Source organism: Mauremys reevesii, linkage group 8 (assembly GCF_016161935.1).
Source record: "Mauremys reevesii isolate NIE-2019 linkage group 8, ASM1616193v1, whole genome shotgun sequence".
In the NCBI taxonomy this organism is placed as follows: domain Eukaryota; kingdom Metazoa; phylum Chordata; order Testudines; family Geoemydidae; genus Mauremys; species Mauremys reevesii.
In genome coordinates this window covers 4,351,564-4,371,699 of record NC_052630.1, presented here as the reverse complement: position 1 = coordinate 4,371,699, position 20,136 = coordinate 4,351,564, and the positions used below count along the sequence as shown (strand labels likewise).

Sequence of the window (20,136 nt, the reverse complement as noted above, 5' to 3'; positions counted from 1 at the left end):
AATGACCTTTGTGCCTGGGGAGATGAATGCCGCTTTCTAAACACGACCTCCCTGTGGCTCAGAACGTACCAGGCTCCTGCAGCCTTCTCAAGCCGAGGGAGGAATGAAGCCAGATGCCCTCAGCTTGTGCGGCTGTTCTGAAGTTTGGTATCACAACATGCTTCTTCCTGAAGTGGAGGTGAGATGGCATCTCTCCTCTAGCCCAGCTCCTCTTTCAGCCTAGAGTTCCTCCCCTTCCCTGACCTGCCAGTTCTGCACTGTTGTCCTCTAGAATTAACCCTTGAGGTGAAACTGTTTTTTCTTCCTATGTTCCCCTGCCCACTACTCTCAGAAACAGATAGAGATTGGGACCTTTGCAGGCCAGAAGGAAGTGGCCTGGTTGTGAAGCTGGTGACCCCATGCTGGTTAAAACGGCACTTTCATGACTCCCTTGGCCAGTGTGTCAGCACAGATGACCCTCCTGCTGGGAGAAGGGCCTGACCAGAGCTCCCTGCAAAGCTTGCGTCTAGCCCCTGGGGCTGCCAGTGTGCCAGGAAGGCTCATGCCCTCCAGGTTGCTCCCTTGTCACTTCCATAGATGAGCAGCCCCTGGCTGGCTGTAATCCACGTATGTTCTCCCTGTGTTAGCACGTGTTGGACGGTACGTTACATGGGAGAGCCCCTCTGGGCACTGCTCATCTCGGAGGCAGGAGGCCCCAGGGGAATCTCAGCCAAGAGCGTTCATTGGTGGTGGTTTCTATGGGGTGTGTGTCTGTCAGAGCTGGGGTTCAGGGCATGGCCCTGTGGGCACTGCCTCTCTCCTGCTGTAGCGGCTCTTCGGGGTGCTGGGTGTCGCCTCCGGAGGCAGCCAGGAATAGCTTGCTGTGGTCCCGGGTGCAGAGGATTTCCTTTTAGGGATTCCCTGCACGTTGGGCTCCCTCGTTCAGCGGTGCTATTCTGGGACGAGGAGCCTGGATCCTGTTCTGAACCCCGGGCACAGCGAGTCGGGCAGGGAAGTTCAGTAAGCCAGGCCTCTGGTGACAGGGGTCGAGTTACCCAGGTGAAAGCAGAGCAGCCCGTGGCTTGGTGCCTGCTAACACTGGCACTCATGAGGGGCATGGCCCCGCGCTGCTGCAGCCAAGATGCTGAGGCTGTCAAAGCCCTTCTATTTTTGGGCACCTTCCTTTCAGCATTAGTTTCCTGGCCGTGCAAGAGCTGCTGTCTGTCGGTGCCCTGCTGCTACCCAGCCTCTCCCCCCGTGATGAGAATCTTTATCAGACCCAGCATCTCAATGCAACAGGCACCTCTGAGCATCCCTTATGTCCTCTCCCTGTATTTGGGAATCCTCTCCCCACTGTTCCCCCTCCGGGGGGTGGGGGTGGGGACTCTTGTTGGTACCAGGCCTGAGTGTGCACTGGGGGTGGTGATAGCGCATGCAAAGCTCACTCTGACTTCTCTCCAAGCCCCTGCTAGCTGAGCTGCTCTTTACCAGGACCTGATGTCTCCCCAAGGTGAGATGCAGGGATCCCGTCCCCAGACTAGTGACTGTCCTTCCGGCTTCCCCTCTGCGGGGCTAGATGGGCGTGGTTCTGACCAGCTCTGCGGAGTCTGTCCTGAGCCAGCTCCCACCGTCCTTTGCCTCACCTGCCTGGCTCTTGTCTCCAGCAGCCACCCAAACCCCAGCCCCTCCGGAAGCTGCCCATCAAGAAAGACATGAAAGAACAGGAGAAGGGGGACGGGAGTGAAGGCAAAGAGAACCTGAAAACCAAATCGGACGAGTCCGGGGAGGAGAAGAACGGGGACGACGACAACCAGAAGTTGGCGCAGAAGAAGAAAGGTGAGGATGGGGGCGGGGTGGGCGAGATTCCAGGGGGCTGCCGGATGATTGGGGATTTGGTTCTGGCCGAGCCAGTTTCCATGTGGTCTTTGATGTCCTGCTGTCCTGGCTATCGCAGCTCTCTGGCCACATCCAGATGGGCGATGGTCACCTGCGTCCCTCGGGGCTGCGTCTGAAATCCGTTCACAGGCTGGTACTGAGCAGGCGCCATGCCTTGCTTCTGCAGAGAGTCCGGCTGTTTCGCCATCCGCCCTGGCTGCCTTTTGGGTTGCTGGATAGAATTACTGGTGATTTGCTTTTGGCCTATGAAGCCCTGAATGGCCTGGCACCTACCAACCTGAGACTCCTCCCCAGTGCAGTCACAGCTATTGAGTGGGGTCCCTCTGCTCTGGGATTCGCTCCCCTACTCTGCTTGATCCAAACTAGTCCAGCTCTGTCCATCTCCAGGGGAAGTTTTCTCTTTCCTACAGCCTCTGGGGAGAGGGCATTAGCTAGTCTCTGCTGGTAGGGATCAGGTGGCGACGGGGGGTCTATTGCCGGACGATGTTAGGGGCATGTGGAACCTGGTCCAGGGTCCATTGTAGCTGCTTGTAAACAAGAGATAATGGATAGGCATGGACGGGAGTGAGGCTTTGTCCCTGGATCTGAGGGGATAGCTGGTGCCAGGCCTGGAATCTCTGCATATGCCACCTCTGCCCTCCAGCAGTCTTGGGATCGCTCCTGTTCCCTCTCAGAGTAGCCGGGGTTGCAAAGGGGATGTCTACACTTACACTGTTACAGCGGCCCAGCTGCAGCACTCAGTGAGGACACCCCCAGTGCCGACAGGCGGGGTTCTCCCATTGACGTAGTAAATGCACCTCCCTGGGAGAATTCGTCCGTCGACCTAGCACTGTCTGCATGGGGATTTTTCACAGCCCTGCGAGATGTAACTATGCCCGTGTCAGTTCCCAGTGTAGACCAGCCCTCAGCCGGCTGATGCTGCAGGGACAGTCCCCATGAGACTGCAGAGAGGGACAAATGCGTCTGAAAGAAGCAGGTTGCAAAAATCAGCAGAACTAGAAAATCAGGAGAGTGACAGTGGGACCGCTGGGTTCGGTGCTTTCTTTAGACCTTGATGAGTTCTGGGAAGACCATAGCCTGCCTCGAATGGATGGATGGATGGGCCCCATTCATCATCTTTCCTGGGGCAGTGGCTGGCTGTGCACTTGACCCTAGGAGGTGGCTTTCCAGGGGGAAGCCTGCTTCGATCCCAGGGCACAACAGGCAGTCCGGCAGCGAGCCAGGTGCACACAGTGGCACACAGTCTTGCATCCGAAGAAGTGGGTATTCACCCACGAAAGCTCATGCTGCAAAACGTCTGTTAGTCTATAAGGTGCCACAGGATTCTTTGCTGCTTCTACAGAACCAGACTAACACGGCTACCCCTCTGATACTTGACAGTGGCAGGAACAGTCTTGGTCTCCTCTTTGTGCTTTGAAGTTCACCAGGTCAGGTCCAAGGTCCACATGTGACTTTGGAGCCATGTGCAAGTGCCAAACACATGGGCAGAAAGCTTTGAAGTCCAGTGGTTCTACCAGCAGCACCATGGCCCTGAGCTCCCCAGAGTGGCAGAGACTGTGGGGAAAGGTGCAGCACCCAGCCCTCCTGTGCTGTGGTTCGCAGTCTCTCTGAGGCTGTTTTCAGGGCACTGGGCCAGCAGGCGCTGCACAGAGGGATCTGTGTGAGAGGCTCAAGCGTCTTCTGGCCTGGAATTGGATGCATCCTAGATTCTGTCCCTGCTTGAACATACAGGGAGACGGAGGAGGGTGGGGACGGAAGCAAATATTTGTTCTTCCTTTTAAAGCTGTGTCACGCCCGAATCCTGTCCCTCATTCAGGCAACAAGCACAAGTGGGTCCCTCTGCAAATAGACATGAAGGCGGAGGCGCCCAGGGACAAAACGGCCTCTCGGAACAACCGGCAGAACGAGCAGCACAGGCACCCTTCCAACAACCGCAGTGAACTGAAAGGTGGGTGGGTTGGGGCAGGGGCAGGGTCAGACGGTAGCTCCCGCCTCTCGGCACCTGGTGGCGCTGCTGCAGCGTTCCCAGCCTGCCTGTGGCATTTCCACAGCCATCACCGGAATCTGAGCGCTTGCAAGAGGGGCAGAAAGCGGCTCCTGGCCGCTGCGGTCAGGGGCACACGGCGAACGACATCCAAAGGGAAGCTCTGGGGACGGTGTTGGTCGTGGTACGGTAATGCCAGGTGGGCCCTTTCCCAGCCTCTCTGCTCCAACGCAGGAGAGGGTCGGGGAAAGCCCGGCCTCTGCAGCATTTGCCCTCGAGGTAGAGAGCTCATCCGGGCACAGAGCAGAGACGGCCTTTGGCCGCGTCACGTGTTCAGGGAGCATTGCACAGGGGATGGAATTGCTTAGATGCTAGACTCCTTCCAGGGCACTGTTGTCCCTGCCAAAGGACGAGGGGGAAGTGTCCCTCGGCCGGGGTGCAATCCCCAGGCCTGATTGCACATCAGAGCCAGCAGAGGGTGCTTTGACCTCACCTCTAGTGTCCCTCCCTGGCTCCTCCGCAGGCTGGCACCCGGATAACAAGCACGAGCGGAACTGGCCTGATCACGACGAAACCTCCAGCGTCAAGAGCGAGGGAGGAGCAGTGCGAGGAGCCTTCCGGGGCAGGAGCCGGGGCCGAGGCCGGGGCCGGGGCCGAGGACGAGGAGGCACTCGCTGTACGTATAGCCTTGTTCTGGGTGTCTGTAACTGGGCATGATGCAGCCAGCAATGGGCTGCACCCCGTCCTCAGAGCCCTTTTGTAAGGGGCCAGTGACTGGCTGACTGCTGCTGCTGGAGTGATGGGGGCTTGGAGCTGGGTTGTTCTTTGGGAAGGTAGGAAAGGGTTTGGGGGTGACGGTGTTTGAGTGCACATGGGAACGGTCAGGCCTATCTCATTCCTCGTAGCCCTGTCTCTTCAGGTCACCTGGGGTGTGAGCATTCACCGCAGGCCAAAACCCACCAAGCTAGGAAATAATGTAACTCCATCACGTGGAATGGTAGCTGTGGAGCTGATAAACAGGCCTAGTTTGGTACAGGTCAGCCACAGAAGTGGATCGTGCACAGACAGAGAAAAGTATCGTCCGTGCTCTGGGAACCTCGACGTTTTGCCAGACAGACTTCGGTCCTGGCAATTCAGGGACTGTCGGTTAGCGCAGCACCGGGGCGGGATCACGAGTAACTCTCCCCTCGGACGCGGCCGTGGAGGGCATGTTGGCCAGGATACCAGAGCTGCGTGGTGTTTTGAGAAGTGTCGTGGGATCCATAAGTCGTGTGGATGAGCATCCCGAGTGAGGGTTAAGGACTGGCCTTTCTGAAGTGTTTATATGGTCCCCATTGCAGTCCTCCTCTGGAAATGGGGAGCTGAGGCCCAGGGAGACTGACCTACCCAGGGTCACACAGGAAGCCTGGCAGAGTAGGGACTTGAACCCAGTACTGGTGAAACCCAGGTCAGCACTGGGTCACCCGTCTCCTCTCAGTAGGAGGCTAGCTCCTCCATCAGCGCATGGCTGGATCTGCTTTGAGTATGAGCCTAAGCACTAGTCTGGTTACATTTTCCTCCCATCGTCCTCAGGCCCTGAGATAGAATGTACCCGCGGTGGCACCGGGCCCTCCCAGTGCAGCGCTGTGAACTTGCCGTGACCCCCTGCGTTTCTGGCTGCCGGAGCCCTGCCCCGCTCAGAGAAATGCAAGTTCCCCACTAGCCCCTGGCTGGGTGCCGGTCTCTGCCGTGAGCATGACAGAATAGCTGCTCCCAGCGAGGGGTCTCTGGCGGGGGGAGACAGCTGCTCCGGGGGAGCTGGCCATGCCCATTCCAGCAAGGGGCTCCAAAGCCCTGGCCAGCCGGCCGGGCCAGGGAGTGTAGAAGACAGGGCGTGAAAGGAAAATGTGGAGATGTGCCCCTCACGTGACTTGCAATGTGCTGTTGAGAGCTTCAGCCCAGAGCTGCAGCTTCTCTTCTCAGTCGTCTTCCTCGTGTTCGTCATCGGGAGAGAGGACTCCTGGTTGATGGACAGCCCCCAGGGGAGGGGGCTGCGTGAGCCCGCTAGTTCATGTGGTGGTGATTTGTCATTTGCTGGGGTCATGAAAATCCAGCTGACTTTGCTGTGGCAGCAGCCAGTGCTTTGTTTGCCCGACGGGCTCAGCATTCCAGCCGAATCAGAACGCTCTCCTGATGGCTAAAGCAGGGCGGGCGTGGGTTTTTCAAGCTCCTCGTGCTGCCTGGGTCCCTGTCCTTGCTCTTTAAGGAGACGGCTGGTAGCAGCAGGGGCTGGAATTGCTGCAGTGTCTGGACACCTACCATCAGCCCTTGTTCTGTTTGCCGTGGTATTTACAGGTTTAGGGAATTGCCTGTGGGCAGGAATCCGTATTGGAATGGCTCCTGTGCCGTTCTCCCTTGTGACTGTCCAGCATGCTGCTGGGAGCAGCATGGGCTTGCTGTGTTCTGGGCCCTTAGCTGGGGTGGTTGGTGATGGCGGTAATGCCTGGGTTGTGTCACAGAGCCGCACCCTCAGGAAGATCATGAAGCCCCGGGGACAGTAGGTGTCACGTGCCCCCCTGAACGGCCTGCCTTTGTTCCTCTCGCCCAGCGCACTTTGACTACCAGTACGGCTACCGGAAATTCGACAGCTCGGACGGCTCGCGCACCCAGAAGTACGCCAGTAACATCACCTACTACTTCGATAACGTCAGCAGCACAGAGCTGTACAGCGTGGATCAGGAGCTGCTCAAGGACTACATCAAGCGGCAGATGTAAGTGCTTCCCCTGGGGGCTGGCGGCGTCCCTAGCCAGCAGAGCCAGGGACTGGGGTTTTGTCCTCTCTTGCCGTGGTGTCGCATGGGGCAGCGAAGCTCCGTGAGCCCGCACGGGGGCTGAAATCGGCTCAAAACGTGGCACCTGACTTACCTGAGATACTCAATAGTCGCTGCCTCGGGAGGGAACGCAGCCACGTTCTTGCCACGGCCTGGCAGTCGATGCTTCTGTCTGCCATGGAGTTACCCAACCCAGGAGGGAGGGGCTTGTGGCTAGGGCATGGGACTGACTCCAAACCTGAGCTCAGTTCCCTGCTCTGCCAGAAACTCCCTTGAACGAGGCTCTTGACTCTCTGTCCCTCAATTCCCCACCTGTAAACTGGGTCTCTTGCCCACCCATGATCTGTGGGGCAGGGACTCTGTGCACAGAACCTAGTCTGACAGGACCCCTGGCTGAGCTGGGGCCTTCAGGTACCCTGGGATACAAGTAAGAGCTAACAGTCTGGCTGTGAGCAGGCCAGGTTGCAGGTGCATGACTCTGGCTGTAGAGGCGAGGGAACAGGGAGGTACAGGGGTGAAGCCTTTCCTCGGGTCCAGCCCTCTTTTGGGGAGATGCATGAACTGTTAGGCCCCTCAGAGCTGAGCCACTACTGGAGAGTCCCGTAACTTCCCTGGCAGGGATTGCGCTTGAGCTCTGCTTCGCCCAGCGCCGCTAACGAGCCGCTCCTCATGCGGCTGGCGGCCACACAGGGCTGGCTTCCAGCATCTCACTGCGGTTCCAGGGCCTGGCCTGAGCTCCCAGGGCGCCTGCTGTCACAGGAAAGGCTGGAGCTCCCAGTGGGAGGGGGCTCGTGGGGTCTGCGGGCCTGAGCAAGGCGGTGATAGTCTGCATCTCCCTCCTTTGCTGCCGGTGCTCCGTGCAGAGAGTACTACTTCAGCGTGGACAACCTGGAGCGGGACTTCTTCCTGCGGCGCAAGATGGACACGGAAGGCTTCCTCCCCATCACCTTGATCGCCAGCTTCCACCGGGTGCAGGCCCTGACCACGGACGTCGGCCTCATCGTCAAGGTGAGGGCTCCTGCTGGGGTCGCCTCCGGGAACGGGCTGGTCCGCGCGGCCGCTGGGCAAAGCTCAGCTCCAGCCGCTGCCGTCCTGTCCGGTCCCCAGTTCTCTCAAACCCGGCTTCCCCGCTGACTTCCGGGAAGGTGCTGAGGCAGTGGGGGGACTTGCCCAAGGGGAGGCCAAGCAAGTCGGACTTCCTGCCTTGCCCCACTGCTGGAACCTCAGGGTACGTCAGCCAATGGGAGCACGTTGCTCCCTCCCCGGCGCAGACGCCGGGGTTCTGTCTCCACCTCCCTGCAAAGGCAGCCTTAGCCGCCAGGCTGGCGTACGCTGAATTAACACCGCTCGGGGGGGCTTGGTCTCTAGGCTCTGAAAGACAGCAAGGTGGTGGAGATTGTGGACCAGAAGATCAGGAGAAAGGAGCAGCCAGAAAAATGGCCTCTCCCTGGCCCCCCCATGGCGGACCACACACAGACTGACTTCTCTCAGCTCATCAACTGTCCCGAGTTCGTCCCCCGGCAGAGCTTCCAAAAGGAAACAGGTTAGAGGGGCGTGTTGGGGGGGGTGTGTGTGCGCGCGCGTGTGTAACTGGGGGAGGAAGCTGTCTAGTGCCATCAATAGCGGGTGGATGGGTTTTTGGTAATTTGTCCTCTTGAGACATTGACTCTCCTGGGAAGGGTCCTACTGAAGATGGAGGAGGGGCCAGGCACTCGAGACCCTTTGGGCTGAGACTTCTCAGGGCTGTCTAAACTCAATGGAGAATGAGTGTGCAGATCCCCTGAGTGGCTTTTCAAATCTCAGCCTTTCCATCTAGACCTGACAAACTATGGAGAGTGCGACATACAGAGCAGTCCTGCATTGGCAAGAGGGTTCCCCTTCGCAGGCCTCTCCTTGCTACGAGGCCTTTCCCTCCTCTGGACTTGGTGTTTGCTGCTGTGGCAGCTTTCTCTGGGATTTTCTCTCCAGGTTCTTTTGAGAATAAGACCCTTGAATGCGCACAGACTCCTGCTACTTGCCCTGGGGCCGTCCTTTCCTGCGTGGGTGGGTGGACGCGCAAACACGTACATACCATGTATAAAACCCTTGTCTGTCCCAAAATGTCTCTAGAATCTGCGCCCGGCTCTCCCCGTTCTGCCAGCCCTGTGGCGACTAAGACTGAGGAGATCAGCAACCTGAAGACGATGCCCAAAGGCCTGTCTGCCAGCTTGCCGGACTTGGATTCAGAGACGTGGATCGAAGTGAAGAAGAGGCCTAGGCCTTCCCCAGCCAGACCCAAGGTACTTTGCGGCCTGTGTGGCTCTCCCCCCCGTAGCAGGCTGAACTGCGAAACGCCACCAGGTGGGAACAGAGCTGGGCAGCGTCTGGGAAATGGCTGGGTTTTGCTGGCAGTTGTCTGGCCAGCTCTCGCAATGAGTCAGGTGCAGGTTTAGTACTGGACTGGCTTCTGGGGCATGTAGGGTGACCAGACAGCAAGTGTGGAAAAATCGGGACGGGGTGGGGGGTAATAGGATCTGATATAAGAAAAAGACCCCAAAATCGGGACTGTCCCTATAAAATCAGGACATCTGGTCACCCTAGGGGCATGACTCCTGTGGGTGGCTTCCCTGTTCGCTCTTGCCCCCGTTGCGTTCAGCCTTGAGGGCATGGAGTCGCTGCCTGATGTGAGACGTTCCTGGCTGAACATGGGCGGTCAGCTTCGTGTGGCCTACAGGAAAAAGCAGTGAGCTGAAGATGGGCCTGTTCTTTCAGCAACACCGAGTCTGCTGCCTTTAGGACAGCAGGATCACGCCATGTGTTGTACTGAATCAGCACCAGGGTCTTGCTGGACCAGTATTAACTATCAAGGGCAGAAATGTGCAGTTCTCCCTGGCTCCTGACCTGAAAACCCAGCGGGTCTCGCGGTGTCTGTTCTCCCAGAGTCCTAGCTGCATCCCCCAGGGCCTCCAGCTCCTCCTCTCCTCTGTTTGCCTTTAGAAAGTGGAGGAGTCGAAGGCACCACAGAAACAGAAGGACCAAGACGAGCCTGAGGAGCTGGACTTCCTATTTGACGAGGAAATGGAGCAGATAGACGGCCGTAAGAACACCTTCACCGACTGGTCGGACGAGGATTCAGACTACGAGATCGACGACAGGGACGTGAACAAGATCCTGATTGTGACGCAGACGCCCCCTTACCTGCGCCGACACCCTGGGGGGGATCGCACAGGCAATCACACCTCCAGGGCAAAAATGAGCTCTGAGCTAGCCAAGGTCATCAATGACGGGCTGTATTACTACGAGCAGGACCTGTGGACGGAGCAGTTTGAGCCTGAATACTCGCAGATCAAGGTGAGAGCTAGAACCTGTGTCCCAGTGTTAATCCAGTGCGAACCGAACGTGGGACACGCTCTCACTTCAGTTTGAGTAGCTGGCTTATTTCACTTGGACTTAAACCTCTTCCTAACCTGTTTATGCGAAACGAAATAAACCTGGTTCAGACGGAAACAGTGCAGCTCTGAGACAGGAGCGGGCGAGGGCATTCCATGGTGCTCATGAAAGGCATCCAGCCGACAGTGCTGGATCTGGGACCCCTACCCGCCGAACAGGGTCACAGGGAGCGGCATGGCTAGCTTCGCACCCGGCCCCGAGCATGCCCTGGAGAGCCCTCCCGTAAGGCTCCCTGCCTCCTTTTCATCCCGCAGTAGCACGACCCCTGGGAGGGAAAATGGCTTTAGTTAGAGTGATGGGTGCAGTTGGCCAGGAGCCAGCCAGTCACACCAGTTCCTCCTCCCTTCATGCCACTTGGACTATATCTCCCCCTTCCTTTCTCGACCTGCAGCAGATCTGTGCTTCTGGCCATCTCCCCCCAAACTGCCTCATTTCCTCCCCGCTTCACCTCTGTTCTCACCGTGTCCTGTCCTCGCTCCTTTGGGCTGCTCCCACTGTCTGCTTGTGCATCTCTGCTCATGCTGCCTCCTGTACTTGACAGCCCCTGACCTTCTCGGCCAATCGCTCGATAAAACTCACTCTTTCCCGTCCCCTGTTCTGTCTTCCTCCTCGTGCGCCACTGGCCTGCACCTTGGAGTCTGTTTCAGGCTTTGTAGAGCATCATATAATCTCTCTGGCAGTGTGTAAGCCTTCCTAGGGCTTGCCCTCCTTGCGTGGCGAGAGGCCTGGCAGCCAGGAACTCTGGGCCGTGGAAACGAGATTGGAAGCCGACGTGCCAGTACCGCCTGCCAGCTGCAGCTGGTAAAGTCAGGGTGACACGGCTGAGGGAGAGGCAGCTAGACGCTGGGAAGGGAGGGTCTGAGGAGAGCAAGCTGCAAAGTGCTTCTGCTTCTCTGTGAAGTCTGAGGAGCTGACACCTCCCTGCAGGGGAGCAGGGGCAGTACTGTTAGCTGTCAGAGACACCTCACGCTCGTCTCTCCATGCACGCGAGAGCCAGGTTAGGATCATTCCACCCCAAAAAATTCCTGCATGGAGGCCGCGCTTTTCAGAAGTCAGAAGGTGCCAGTTTAAAGCGGCCCCTTTTATGCCTGTGTGTTGTGGTCACTTATTTTCAGGATCATACTGCATCTCTGGTAATACAGTACTGGTTACAGTTCTTTTCAGTGACCCCTCTCCCCACACACAGCCCCAGATCTGTTGCTGGGTCCTTATTCTGTTTTCATTGCCACAACGACCTGTCGTATCTCCAGAGACTCAGGCTTTTTATAGGTGGTCTCTGTTCTCTCTGAAGTGCCACGTTCTGGGCAGCCGATTCCAAGACTCTAACTTCAACCCAACGAGCAGCACAGCAGTTCAGGGAGCGAAAGCTAGTTGGGCTGTGAAGGTGGGTAGCCACTTGCTAAGGGGGTATGTTTCTCACTCGGGTCACCTACATGGGATTAAAATGGCAGGGAAGACCTGGAACTTGGCTTTTGACTCAAGCCAGGCCTTGTCTACGGTACAAAATTAAGTCATCTTAAGTTAGGTCACCGTACAGCCGCGGCAGTAATGACTGTGGTGGTTCGTGTCCATGCTACACCCCCTCTGGTGGTGCTGCGCGTTCTCCCCATTGCCACTTCCACCAACTTAACTATGTGGGGCACTGACAGCTGGAGCCTCCTTGCCCCGGGGCTCCAGCTGTGATCCCCGCGTGGGGCTGACAACCAACAGGCGCTGTAAGCAACGCAGTGTCTACACGGACGCTGCCTCGTCCAAACGACATCACCCTTAGCAGGACCCTGTTCGCGGAGGTGGAGTTACCAAGTCGGTTTAGTGGGTGACTTACATCGGCGGGAGCAGCACTGTAGTGTAGTCACTGATAGGTTGGTTTAAGCTGCTTTATGTCGAGCTGACTGTAGCGTAGACCAGGCTGTAGCAATTCTAGTTCAATCCAGGCTCCCTGTGGGCTTGACGTGGGGTTAAAAGCCAAGGTATCGTGTCTTCGCTGCTGTTGACCCAAGTTACCTCACTCGGGATAAGAACATGCTCTCCCCCACCCCCAAGAAGGCCTTAGTCTGCAGGGTGCTGTAGAACAGTTTTTTACTGAGTACTTCTCACAGAAATGACTGCCGTGGACGTCAGTGATGGTTCCCCAGGCATACGCGGCGGCGCCGTGCTTGGTGCTACGCCGTGAGGGGAAATACAGCTGTCCTGTGGGGGGCAGACTGAAGCTGAGAATGGGGAGGCGGAAGTGGGCGAGGGTGAGGAGGAGAGGGCCTGTGGGAGGTGCTGTTTGGGAAGCCATAGGCAGATGCACATAGTGAGTGGGCGGCAGTGGTGCGTGGAGGGGGACACCTGGGCGCCTGCTTGGGAGCACTCAGAGCCTGTGTAAGTACCTTGAGAGAGCAGAGGGGCTGGGGGGTGAAGAAGGCGCTGGAGGCCTGGGGGAGGCTGGTCCCTGAGTATCCTTGGAGCCCAAGGGAGCTGTAAGACCTTCTAGAGGTGACCCAAGTAGGTGAGTGTGAAAGGAGCAGGACGGGGGTGGTGATGCCGGTGTCTTCTAGTGTTTTCGTGTATTTATCCTCACATCACCCCTGAGAGGGTAGGGAAGCGTTGGTATGGTCCCCATTGTGCTGAGGCACAGAGAGGCTTAAGTGCCTTGCCCAAGGTCACCAGGAAGTGTCCGGAGCTGGGAATCGAGTCTTGGGTCTCCTACGGCCTAGGCTTGTGCCCTGGCACCGGGCCGTCGTTCCTAGAGATGAGCATGGCGCTGCTCTGGAAGAGCTCCAGGTTGGATTGAGAGTTGGGCTGGCTAAGAGCAATGAGACAGTAACGGCCCCGTCCTTGCAGGACATTGTCATGGGAGGGTTTCCCTTTCCCGTCTCCAGAAAAAACGTAGCTGGGACAGAACCGGAGATGCCAGGGAGCTGTGCTGGCCGAGGGGTGCACGTGGCAGCACAAATCGCTCGTGTAGGGAGAGAATGGAAGGGTTCACTCGTCCTGTCCATGGCGCGGGGTGGGGGGGGCCATGCCCCTCGGTGCTGGGAACTGCCACTAGCACGAAGGGGTGGGGCCCCCTTTAAAAGCAAGTCATGGACTAAGTCAGATTCCCTCTCCCAGTGTAAATGGGCAGGCGCTGCCGTACTGACCCCTCACCGGAGTTACCCGCAGGGAGAGGGCAGGGGTGAGGGCATGTCCACGGGAGGGAACAGCTTGATTTGAGGTGAGCCCCAGAGGAGGCTCTCGGCTGAATTGGGATGAACCGTCCTGTCGTGGGCAGGGCAGCTGTGCTGGCTACTCATCCTCTTGATCTTTAAATGCAGCAAGAAGTGGAGAACTTCAAGAAAGTGAATATGATCAGCCGGGAGCAGTTCGATACTCTGACCCCGGAGCCCCCTGTCGATCCAAACCAGGAAGTCCCCCCTGGACCCCCCAGATTCCAGCAAGGTAAGAGACGCGATATTAAGGACGTATTCATGTAGCTTACTTCTGGCCCTGGAGAATAAAGCTGGCTGTTCCTGCTCCAGGGCCTGAAATCTGGAGAGATGGTGCTGGCAGGGCCGGCTTTAGGAACTGCAGGGCCCGATTCGAATACCCGGCGGCGGTCCCGGTCTTCGGCAGCGGGGGTCCTTCACTCGCTCTGGGTCTTCTGCGGCACTGAAGGACCCCCCCACTGCCAAAATGCCACCGGTTGAGTAAAAAAAATTAAAAAGGTGCCTAAGGCATGGGGCCCGATTCCAGGGAATCGGCCTAAAGCCGGCCCTGGGTGCTGGTGGCATTGTGCTGCCGTTAGCACATTTGCCAAATGTGCCTTCCCATCACTTAGGTACATCAGGTAAGTGTTACCATAGCTGGAGCCTGATCTGCCTAGGGAGAGCTGGGTGTCTTTGGCCTGGCAGCTGTCCCTGGGGGGCTCCTGGAGTGACTCTGCTGAGCAGGGGAGGCAGGGTGTCTTTGGCCTGGCAGCTGTCCCTGGGGGGAGCTCCTGGAGTGACTCTGCTGAGCAGGGGAGGCAGGGTGTCTTGGTGCTGTGGGTAACGAGCTGTGCTTATTGGGACCCATCCCCTGCCGCCCGAGCAGCTGGAGCACCGTGAGCGGTGGCCTCGGTCATGCTGTGGCTGGCATGCTGCCGAGCCGGGGATCAGGATAAGGGCGGAGCGTAGTGCTCTGGTGACCCCACTGGGGGGAGGGGGGGTGTAGGGGGGTGCTCGCCAACCGTCCTGCTCGGGGACCTCTGAACCAGAGGGGGCTCTGCCCCATCGTCCCGCACTGGTCGTGCCACCCGTCATGTCTGCAGCACAAGGTGATGAAATCGGGAGTGTCCTAGATCACCTCCCAGCAAGCTGCCTGCAACCCAGCGTGGAGCTCAGTGCCCTGGGTCCCTCCACGGTTACCAGCCGCCCAGCTCCTCACGCTGGAGCTGCTCAGGCACTGCTGCTCCCTCAACCAGGAGCAATGTGTCCCCTCCCGGTTCCATTGGGACAGAGGCGGCGCATGCTGCAGAGAATTCCTCCAGGAGTCTACCCGTAGAGGCGTGGCCTAGCGTGCCTCCTCCCATCTAGCCGCGCAGCTCGGGGTCCCGGGAGCAGGGGGAGCTCAAACTCAAGGGTCTCCCAGGCGATGTGGGAGACTCTAACAGGTCTCGCCTGTGGGTCATGCTACCAGGTGATATCTGTTGTTCCGAGGGAGGTGATTTGCACAGTCAGACCTACTGGATGTATCTTATGAATGAAATGAAGGAATCTGCATGTGGGACCAGGTTGGTGGTGGAGCTGGTCCAGTATCCTGGCCAGGGAAGTGATGCATTGTGGGCGGGGGGGGGGAAGGGCTATCTGGGAAGGGGGTTCTCCCTAGTCCCAGCTGGTGAGAAGCTGCTCTGCAGCAGGACACTGGCAGAACCATAGATCCCTAGTCCCATAACTGCGGGTGCTCTTCTTAGCCCCACATGGTTCTTCTCAGCTTTCCACCCAAGGCAGCTTAGTTGCCTGGCACTTGGTGTTGTCTTTCTGGAGGCGCTCGGTGAAAAGTCAGAACTGCAGGGGACAGCAGCTTGTGTGTCTGGGCCATCTCCTGAACAGGCTTCAGAGGGAGAGATCTCTGCTACACGGTTCCAAGTACAACCAGTGGGGCCCCTTCCCCTCAGCCAGAGCTCGGTGTGAGCTGGTTTCTGGGGGCTGTTCCCATCCCCCTCTCCTTCCTGCAGTTCCTACCGACGCTTTGGCCAATAAGCTATTCGGAGTCCCCGAGCCTTCAACCATCGCCCGATCTCTGCCAACCACTGTGCCAGAATCGCCGAACTATCGCAACGCCAGGACCCCCCGGACCCCTCGCACGCCTCAGCTGAAAGACCCAACGCAGACGCCCCGGTTCTACCCAGTGGTGAAGGAGGGCAGGACGATAGATGCCAAGGTGAGATGTCCCGGGCTGCGTGTGCGGGTGACGATGCTTTCAGCTACCCAGGAGGGATTTGGGACTCCTGCTCCTGTCTGGGGTGGCCGAAGGAGTAGGAGGGAGGGAGAAGGGGTCAACCCAGGAGAAAAGAGACTTAACGCCGCTGTCTCTTGCAGACCCCCCGGAAGAGGAAGACGCGGCACAGTTCGAACCCCCCCATGGAATGCCATGTGGGCTGGGTGATGGATTCCCGGGAGCACAGGCCTCGCACGGCCTCCATCAGGTATTCAGAAGGGCAGAGGAGGATGGGAAGGGGCCAGAGACAGACCCGTAGAGCTGACGACCAAGGAGCTGTCTGCCCCTAGTGCAGCCCCAGCGCCCTCTGGCCCGAGAAGCACGGTGGTCAGCCGGGTTAGAGGGCTCTCCCCTCTGTAGCACGCTCGTCCGGCGGAGCTGCCTCTGCGGGAGGGTTGGTGACGGGGTTGGGGCTCCATTTAAAGGGAAGGAAGAGAATTGTCGCCCGTATGTGTGACACAGACATCAGAGCAGCTAAACCAACGTGCCCTCGTGTCAGAAGGGCCCGTTCACGTGGCCCGTGACTCTGCAGCTCCGAATCGTGTCTGATTTCTGTAGTGTTCTGGGTGTCCCCGAGGCTATAGACTGAAGACGGGGAAGGCCCTGGCCTGAGGCGTTCATGCACCAGCCCCTCCCCAGGCTACCCCCTGTATGATCAGGTAGCAGGATGCTCCAGGCCACTGTGCAAACCACCCGAACCTTGCTTTCCTCCTGCTGTGCTGTCCTGCCCTTGGGGTGCTCCCCCTCTCGCTCGGCTGCAGCCCCTCATCCCATGAGTGATGCCGTGGCTCGGGCTTGCACCTGGTGGTGCCCAAAGGAAGGAAAGGGGGTTTGATTGGTGTGTCTTGTGCTCAGCTCCAGCCCCTCGGAAGGAACCCCTGCCGTCGGGAGCTACGGCTGCACCCCTCAGTCGCTGCCCAAGTTCCAGCATCCTTCCCACGAGCTGCTCAAGGAGAACGGCTTCACGCAACATGTGTATCACAAGTACCGGCGGCGCTGCCTTAATGGTGGGTTGGGGGAGGCCCTGCGGAGCTCGCACCAGGGCTGCCGGAGCTCTCGCTCTGTCTAGCAGAGTGTGGGAGCACCCCCTCTGCAGCCACACACCTTAGCTACACGGGTCATGGGTGATCATATTGTCCTGCTGCTGTGCTCTCTGCACTGGACAATAGACTCCGCTGCTGCCTAAGCCAGGGGGCAGGGACATCGAACGGACAAGCCAAGCATATAAACCCTCCTTGACCCTGCATTGTAAACTAAGAAGGGCTCCGAGTTACTGGTGGCTAGCATACCGTCTCCATGCATGCAGAGAGAACTGACTTTTTGTGGAAGTTACATCAACTGGCAGCACAGCCAACCTGTGGAACTCCTTGTCAGGGGATATTGTGAAGGCCAAAACTATAACAGGGTTCAAAAAAGAACTAGATAAGTTCATGGAGGATGGGTCTGTCAATGGCTATTAGCCAGGATGGGCAGGGATGGTGTCCCTAACCTCTGTTTGCCAGAAGCTGGGAATGAGCACCAGGGAATGGATCACTTGATTACTTGTTCTGTTCATTCCCTCTGGGGCACCTGGCATTGGCCACTGTTGGAAGACAGGACACTGGGCTAGATGGTCCGTTGGTCTGACCCAGTATGGCCATTCTTAAGGGGGGCTGTTACATTTAGGGCTGGATGCCCTTGTAAGCTTATCCAGGGCATCTTACCACCTCATCCATATGCCCCTGCTCCTGAACACGCTCTCCAAGGCAGGGGTATTCTACCCGTTGGTCTGGAACCCAAAGTAATTGCCTTCCTTCCTTCTCCCCCAAACAGAGCGGAAACGACTGGGCATTGGTCAGTCCCAGGAGATGAACACGCTCTTCCGGTTCTGGTCGTTTTTCCTCCGAGATCACTTTAACAAGAAAATGTACGAGGAATTCAAGCAGCTGGCATTGGAAGATGGGAAGGAGGGATACAGGTAGGGCAGTGGCCGATGTGGGTACGGGCTCCTGTGCTGTGAGTTGGGATGGGAGGCTGCGTTCAGTTTAAGGGGTGAGAGAGCATGAGTGGGGTGGGCCCATCCTCGGGCTGGGGAGTAAATGCCGGCAGGTCTTAAAGCAGACAGAGCGGGTGTGACCTTGGGGAAGGAACGGGGGAGACGCTCACACGCCACCTCACACAAAAGCAGGGTATTAGCTATGGTGTGTCCCTCGGGAGTGTTCCCAGCCCTGAGAGATGCTGTCATTCCCTGTTGACACAGGGCTGGGTTCAGGAGCCCTGCTCTGGCTTAGGCTTCTCACACGAGCTGCTGTGTTCTGCAGGTACGGCCTAGAGTGCCTTTTCAGATACTACAGCTACGGGCTGGAGAAGAAATTCCGGCCGGACATATTTAAGGATTTCCAAGAAGAAACCATCAAGGATTATGAAGCTGGTAGGTGGTTCCTTCAGCCGCTCCTTGAATCTTATCATCCAGCCCTGCTCTCTGCGACCGGCTGTCCAGGGGCTTCCTCTGGGAAGTCCGGCCATGCTCCGGGTTTACTGTGGTAATGATGACGGCTGTGACCGTCCAAGGGCTGTGCGGAGTAGAGCACATTGGGCCCGGAGTCACTGAGGGTTGTGGCTTTTCGGGACACAGAGGTGGCTGGGGGGCCTGGCGCTGGGAAGGTTAATGGAAATAGGCCATAGTAGATGTTCTCCAGATTCACTCTTCTTGTGGGACCAGAGTTTCTCTTGAGGGCTTGCAGTGACCCAACCCTCCGACTGAACAGGACACCCTGCCCCCATACCCTGCACCCAGAGCTAATCACCCAGTAGTGAGAGGGGTCCTCTCCTCTCCCGTGGTTCAGCCAGGCTGGCTTTGCTGTGCTCATAGCCCATGCTGGCCTAGGGAGTGACAGGCCAAGGTGGTCTCCATGTGGGGAAAGCAGGCAGCCCCTCCTCTGCGACTTCATGTCAAGATACACTCTTGGTGCCGCGCGGTCGCTGCGCCAGGCCCAAAGGGTCTATTGAGGAGTCTCGGCACCCATTGGGGCGGTGCCATGTGGTTACAGGCAATTCCCTCGCGTGCCCTTGGCGGAAGTGCAGTGTATCAGTGAGCCTGTGAGAGGCCCGTCCGCATGGTGTCTGTGTTCGGCCAGGGCGGATGGAGAGTGCTCGTTAGGCTCTGGGGGAGCCCTTCGTGGACAGCTCTGATGTCTGTAGCTTTGTGTCTCGTAACAGGGCAGCTCTATGGGCTGGAAAAGTTTTGGGCCTACTTAAAATATTCCAAAGCCAAAAATCTGGACATCGATCGCAAGCTGCAAGAATACCTCAGCAAGTTCAGGCGCCTCGAGGACTTCCGAGTGGATGTGAGTAGGCGCTGCAGCTGATCACTCTCCCCCCTGCCCCCTCCCCTCAGCTCTCTGCTCTTCATATCTCTTCTCTCTTCTCCCCCCCCGCCCCCCCAACACACACACAGACACACACCCCAGTCCCAATCCTTGACCACTTCTCCCAGAGCAGGGGCGGTGGGTGGAAATTCAGTCTGAATCAGGGCCAGGTTTAGCTCAGCAGCGACCCCATGTGTCGTGTTCAGGTCATTGCAGCTGGGTGGGGGAATAACGACATTCCCCTTGGTTTCTGTGCCTAAGGGCCCGCTGAATACGAGGCTATTCCTTGGCTACTCTGACTCCATGGAATAACATTTAGCTTTGTTTTGCTTCCCCGGCTCTGAACAGCTGTGAAGGGCTTCCCTGCTGGAGAGAAGCCTGGGCCTTGCTTTGATCCCATGTGCTCTCTTGTAACCGGGCTGCGTGGGAGAGGCCTGGGGATGCTCCCCCACACACTGTGAATGGGTTACGGTGGGGTGGCATTTTCACCCTAGATCTCTGACAATGAGTCAGTGACTTTAGGAGTAGCTGAGCTTGAGCACAGTCGGATACAGCTGGACAGTCTAGGGGCCGGCAGCACAGGCGTGGGAAGCGTCGGGGCAGGGGAGAGAGAATTTCAGATGAACTTTGAAATAAAGAGGGGGCTAGGCAGGAGGCTGCCGCACAGAGAGTGTGTGGGTGTTGGAGGCGGGGCAGGACAGAGGAACAGCCAGCCTTAGATAAGGAGAGAGAGGAGCCTGCCTGGTATGGTGGAGCCAGGAAAGCTAACCCTGCCCCGCTGGCATGTTATTCAGCTCTCAGGGGTTATCGCAGGCCTCCCCAATAGGAGGTCAGTTACCCTCCTGTACCTGCCAGCCCGTTCCCCCATGCCCAGCGCTCCTGAGGGTTCCACCTCAGAGAAACAAGGTACCACTGGGTTTGCATATTGGGAGCCAGGTTAAGCCTCTTCGTACAAACATTTACTCTATTAACCCCTCTGTCCCCAGGGAGACAGGTATGTATTTTTCCTCCCCATTGTGTCCATGATGAAAACACAGCACCAAGTTAGCTGGCTTGCTTGGTGGGGCCAGGTTGGGTAGCCAGAGCTGGTACTCTGTCCTGCACCGGACCGCTGGACTGTACTCTGCTGAGAGAGGCTGAATCTTCGCTGGAGGCCCCCATGCACTTAGGGGATGAATCTTGGCGGTGGTGGGTTGGAACCGTCAGCGTCTGTCGAGCAGGCTGCATCCCAGTGGGAGCTTGTGTC

The 20,136-nt window shown here is 57.9% G+C and overlaps 1 protein-coding gene across 9 annotated transcripts in view; it reads left to right on the top strand.

The window, feature by feature from the left end:
- The window catches only part of LARP1 (La ribonucleoprotein 1, translational regulator), an 89,327-nt gene that overhangs the window by 50,868 nt on the left and 18,323 nt on the right, over positions 1–20,136 (top strand). For 6 of the 9 annotated variants that reach the window (XR_005583819.1, XM_039485564.1, XM_039485572.1 and 3 more), the window contains exons 4-19: positions 1,644–1,815; positions 3,692–3,823; positions 4,383–4,535; positions 6,447–6,609; positions 7,533–7,677; positions 8,038–8,212; positions 8,779–8,948; positions 9,646–9,999; positions 11,390–11,482; positions 13,401–13,524; positions 15,281–15,486; positions 15,645–15,751; positions 16,399–16,550; positions 17,356–17,500; positions 17,844–17,953; positions 18,742–18,869. Coding sequence is in view for 8 of the 9 variants with exons in the window: in XM_039485564.1 (XP_039341498.1) it covers positions 1,644–1,815; positions 3,692–3,823; positions 4,383–4,535; positions 6,447–6,609; positions 7,533–7,677; positions 8,038–8,212; positions 8,779–8,948; positions 9,646–9,999; positions 11,390–11,482; positions 13,401–13,524; positions 15,281–15,486; positions 15,645–15,751; positions 16,399–16,550; positions 17,356–17,500; positions 17,844–17,953; positions 18,742–18,869 (2,529 nt within the window). In the remaining variant the exon portion in view is untranslated. The remainder of the gene's footprint in view (positions 1–1,643; positions 1,816–3,691; positions 3,824–4,382; positions 4,536–6,446; positions 6,610–7,532; positions 7,678–8,037; positions 8,213–8,778; positions 8,949–9,645; positions 10,000–11,389; positions 11,483–13,400; positions 13,525–15,280; positions 15,487–15,644; positions 15,752–16,398; positions 16,551–17,355; positions 17,501–17,843; positions 17,954–18,741; positions 18,870–20,136) is intronic. The other 3 variants (XM_039485569.1, XM_039485570.1, XM_039485565.1) reach the window with 2 other exon arrangements.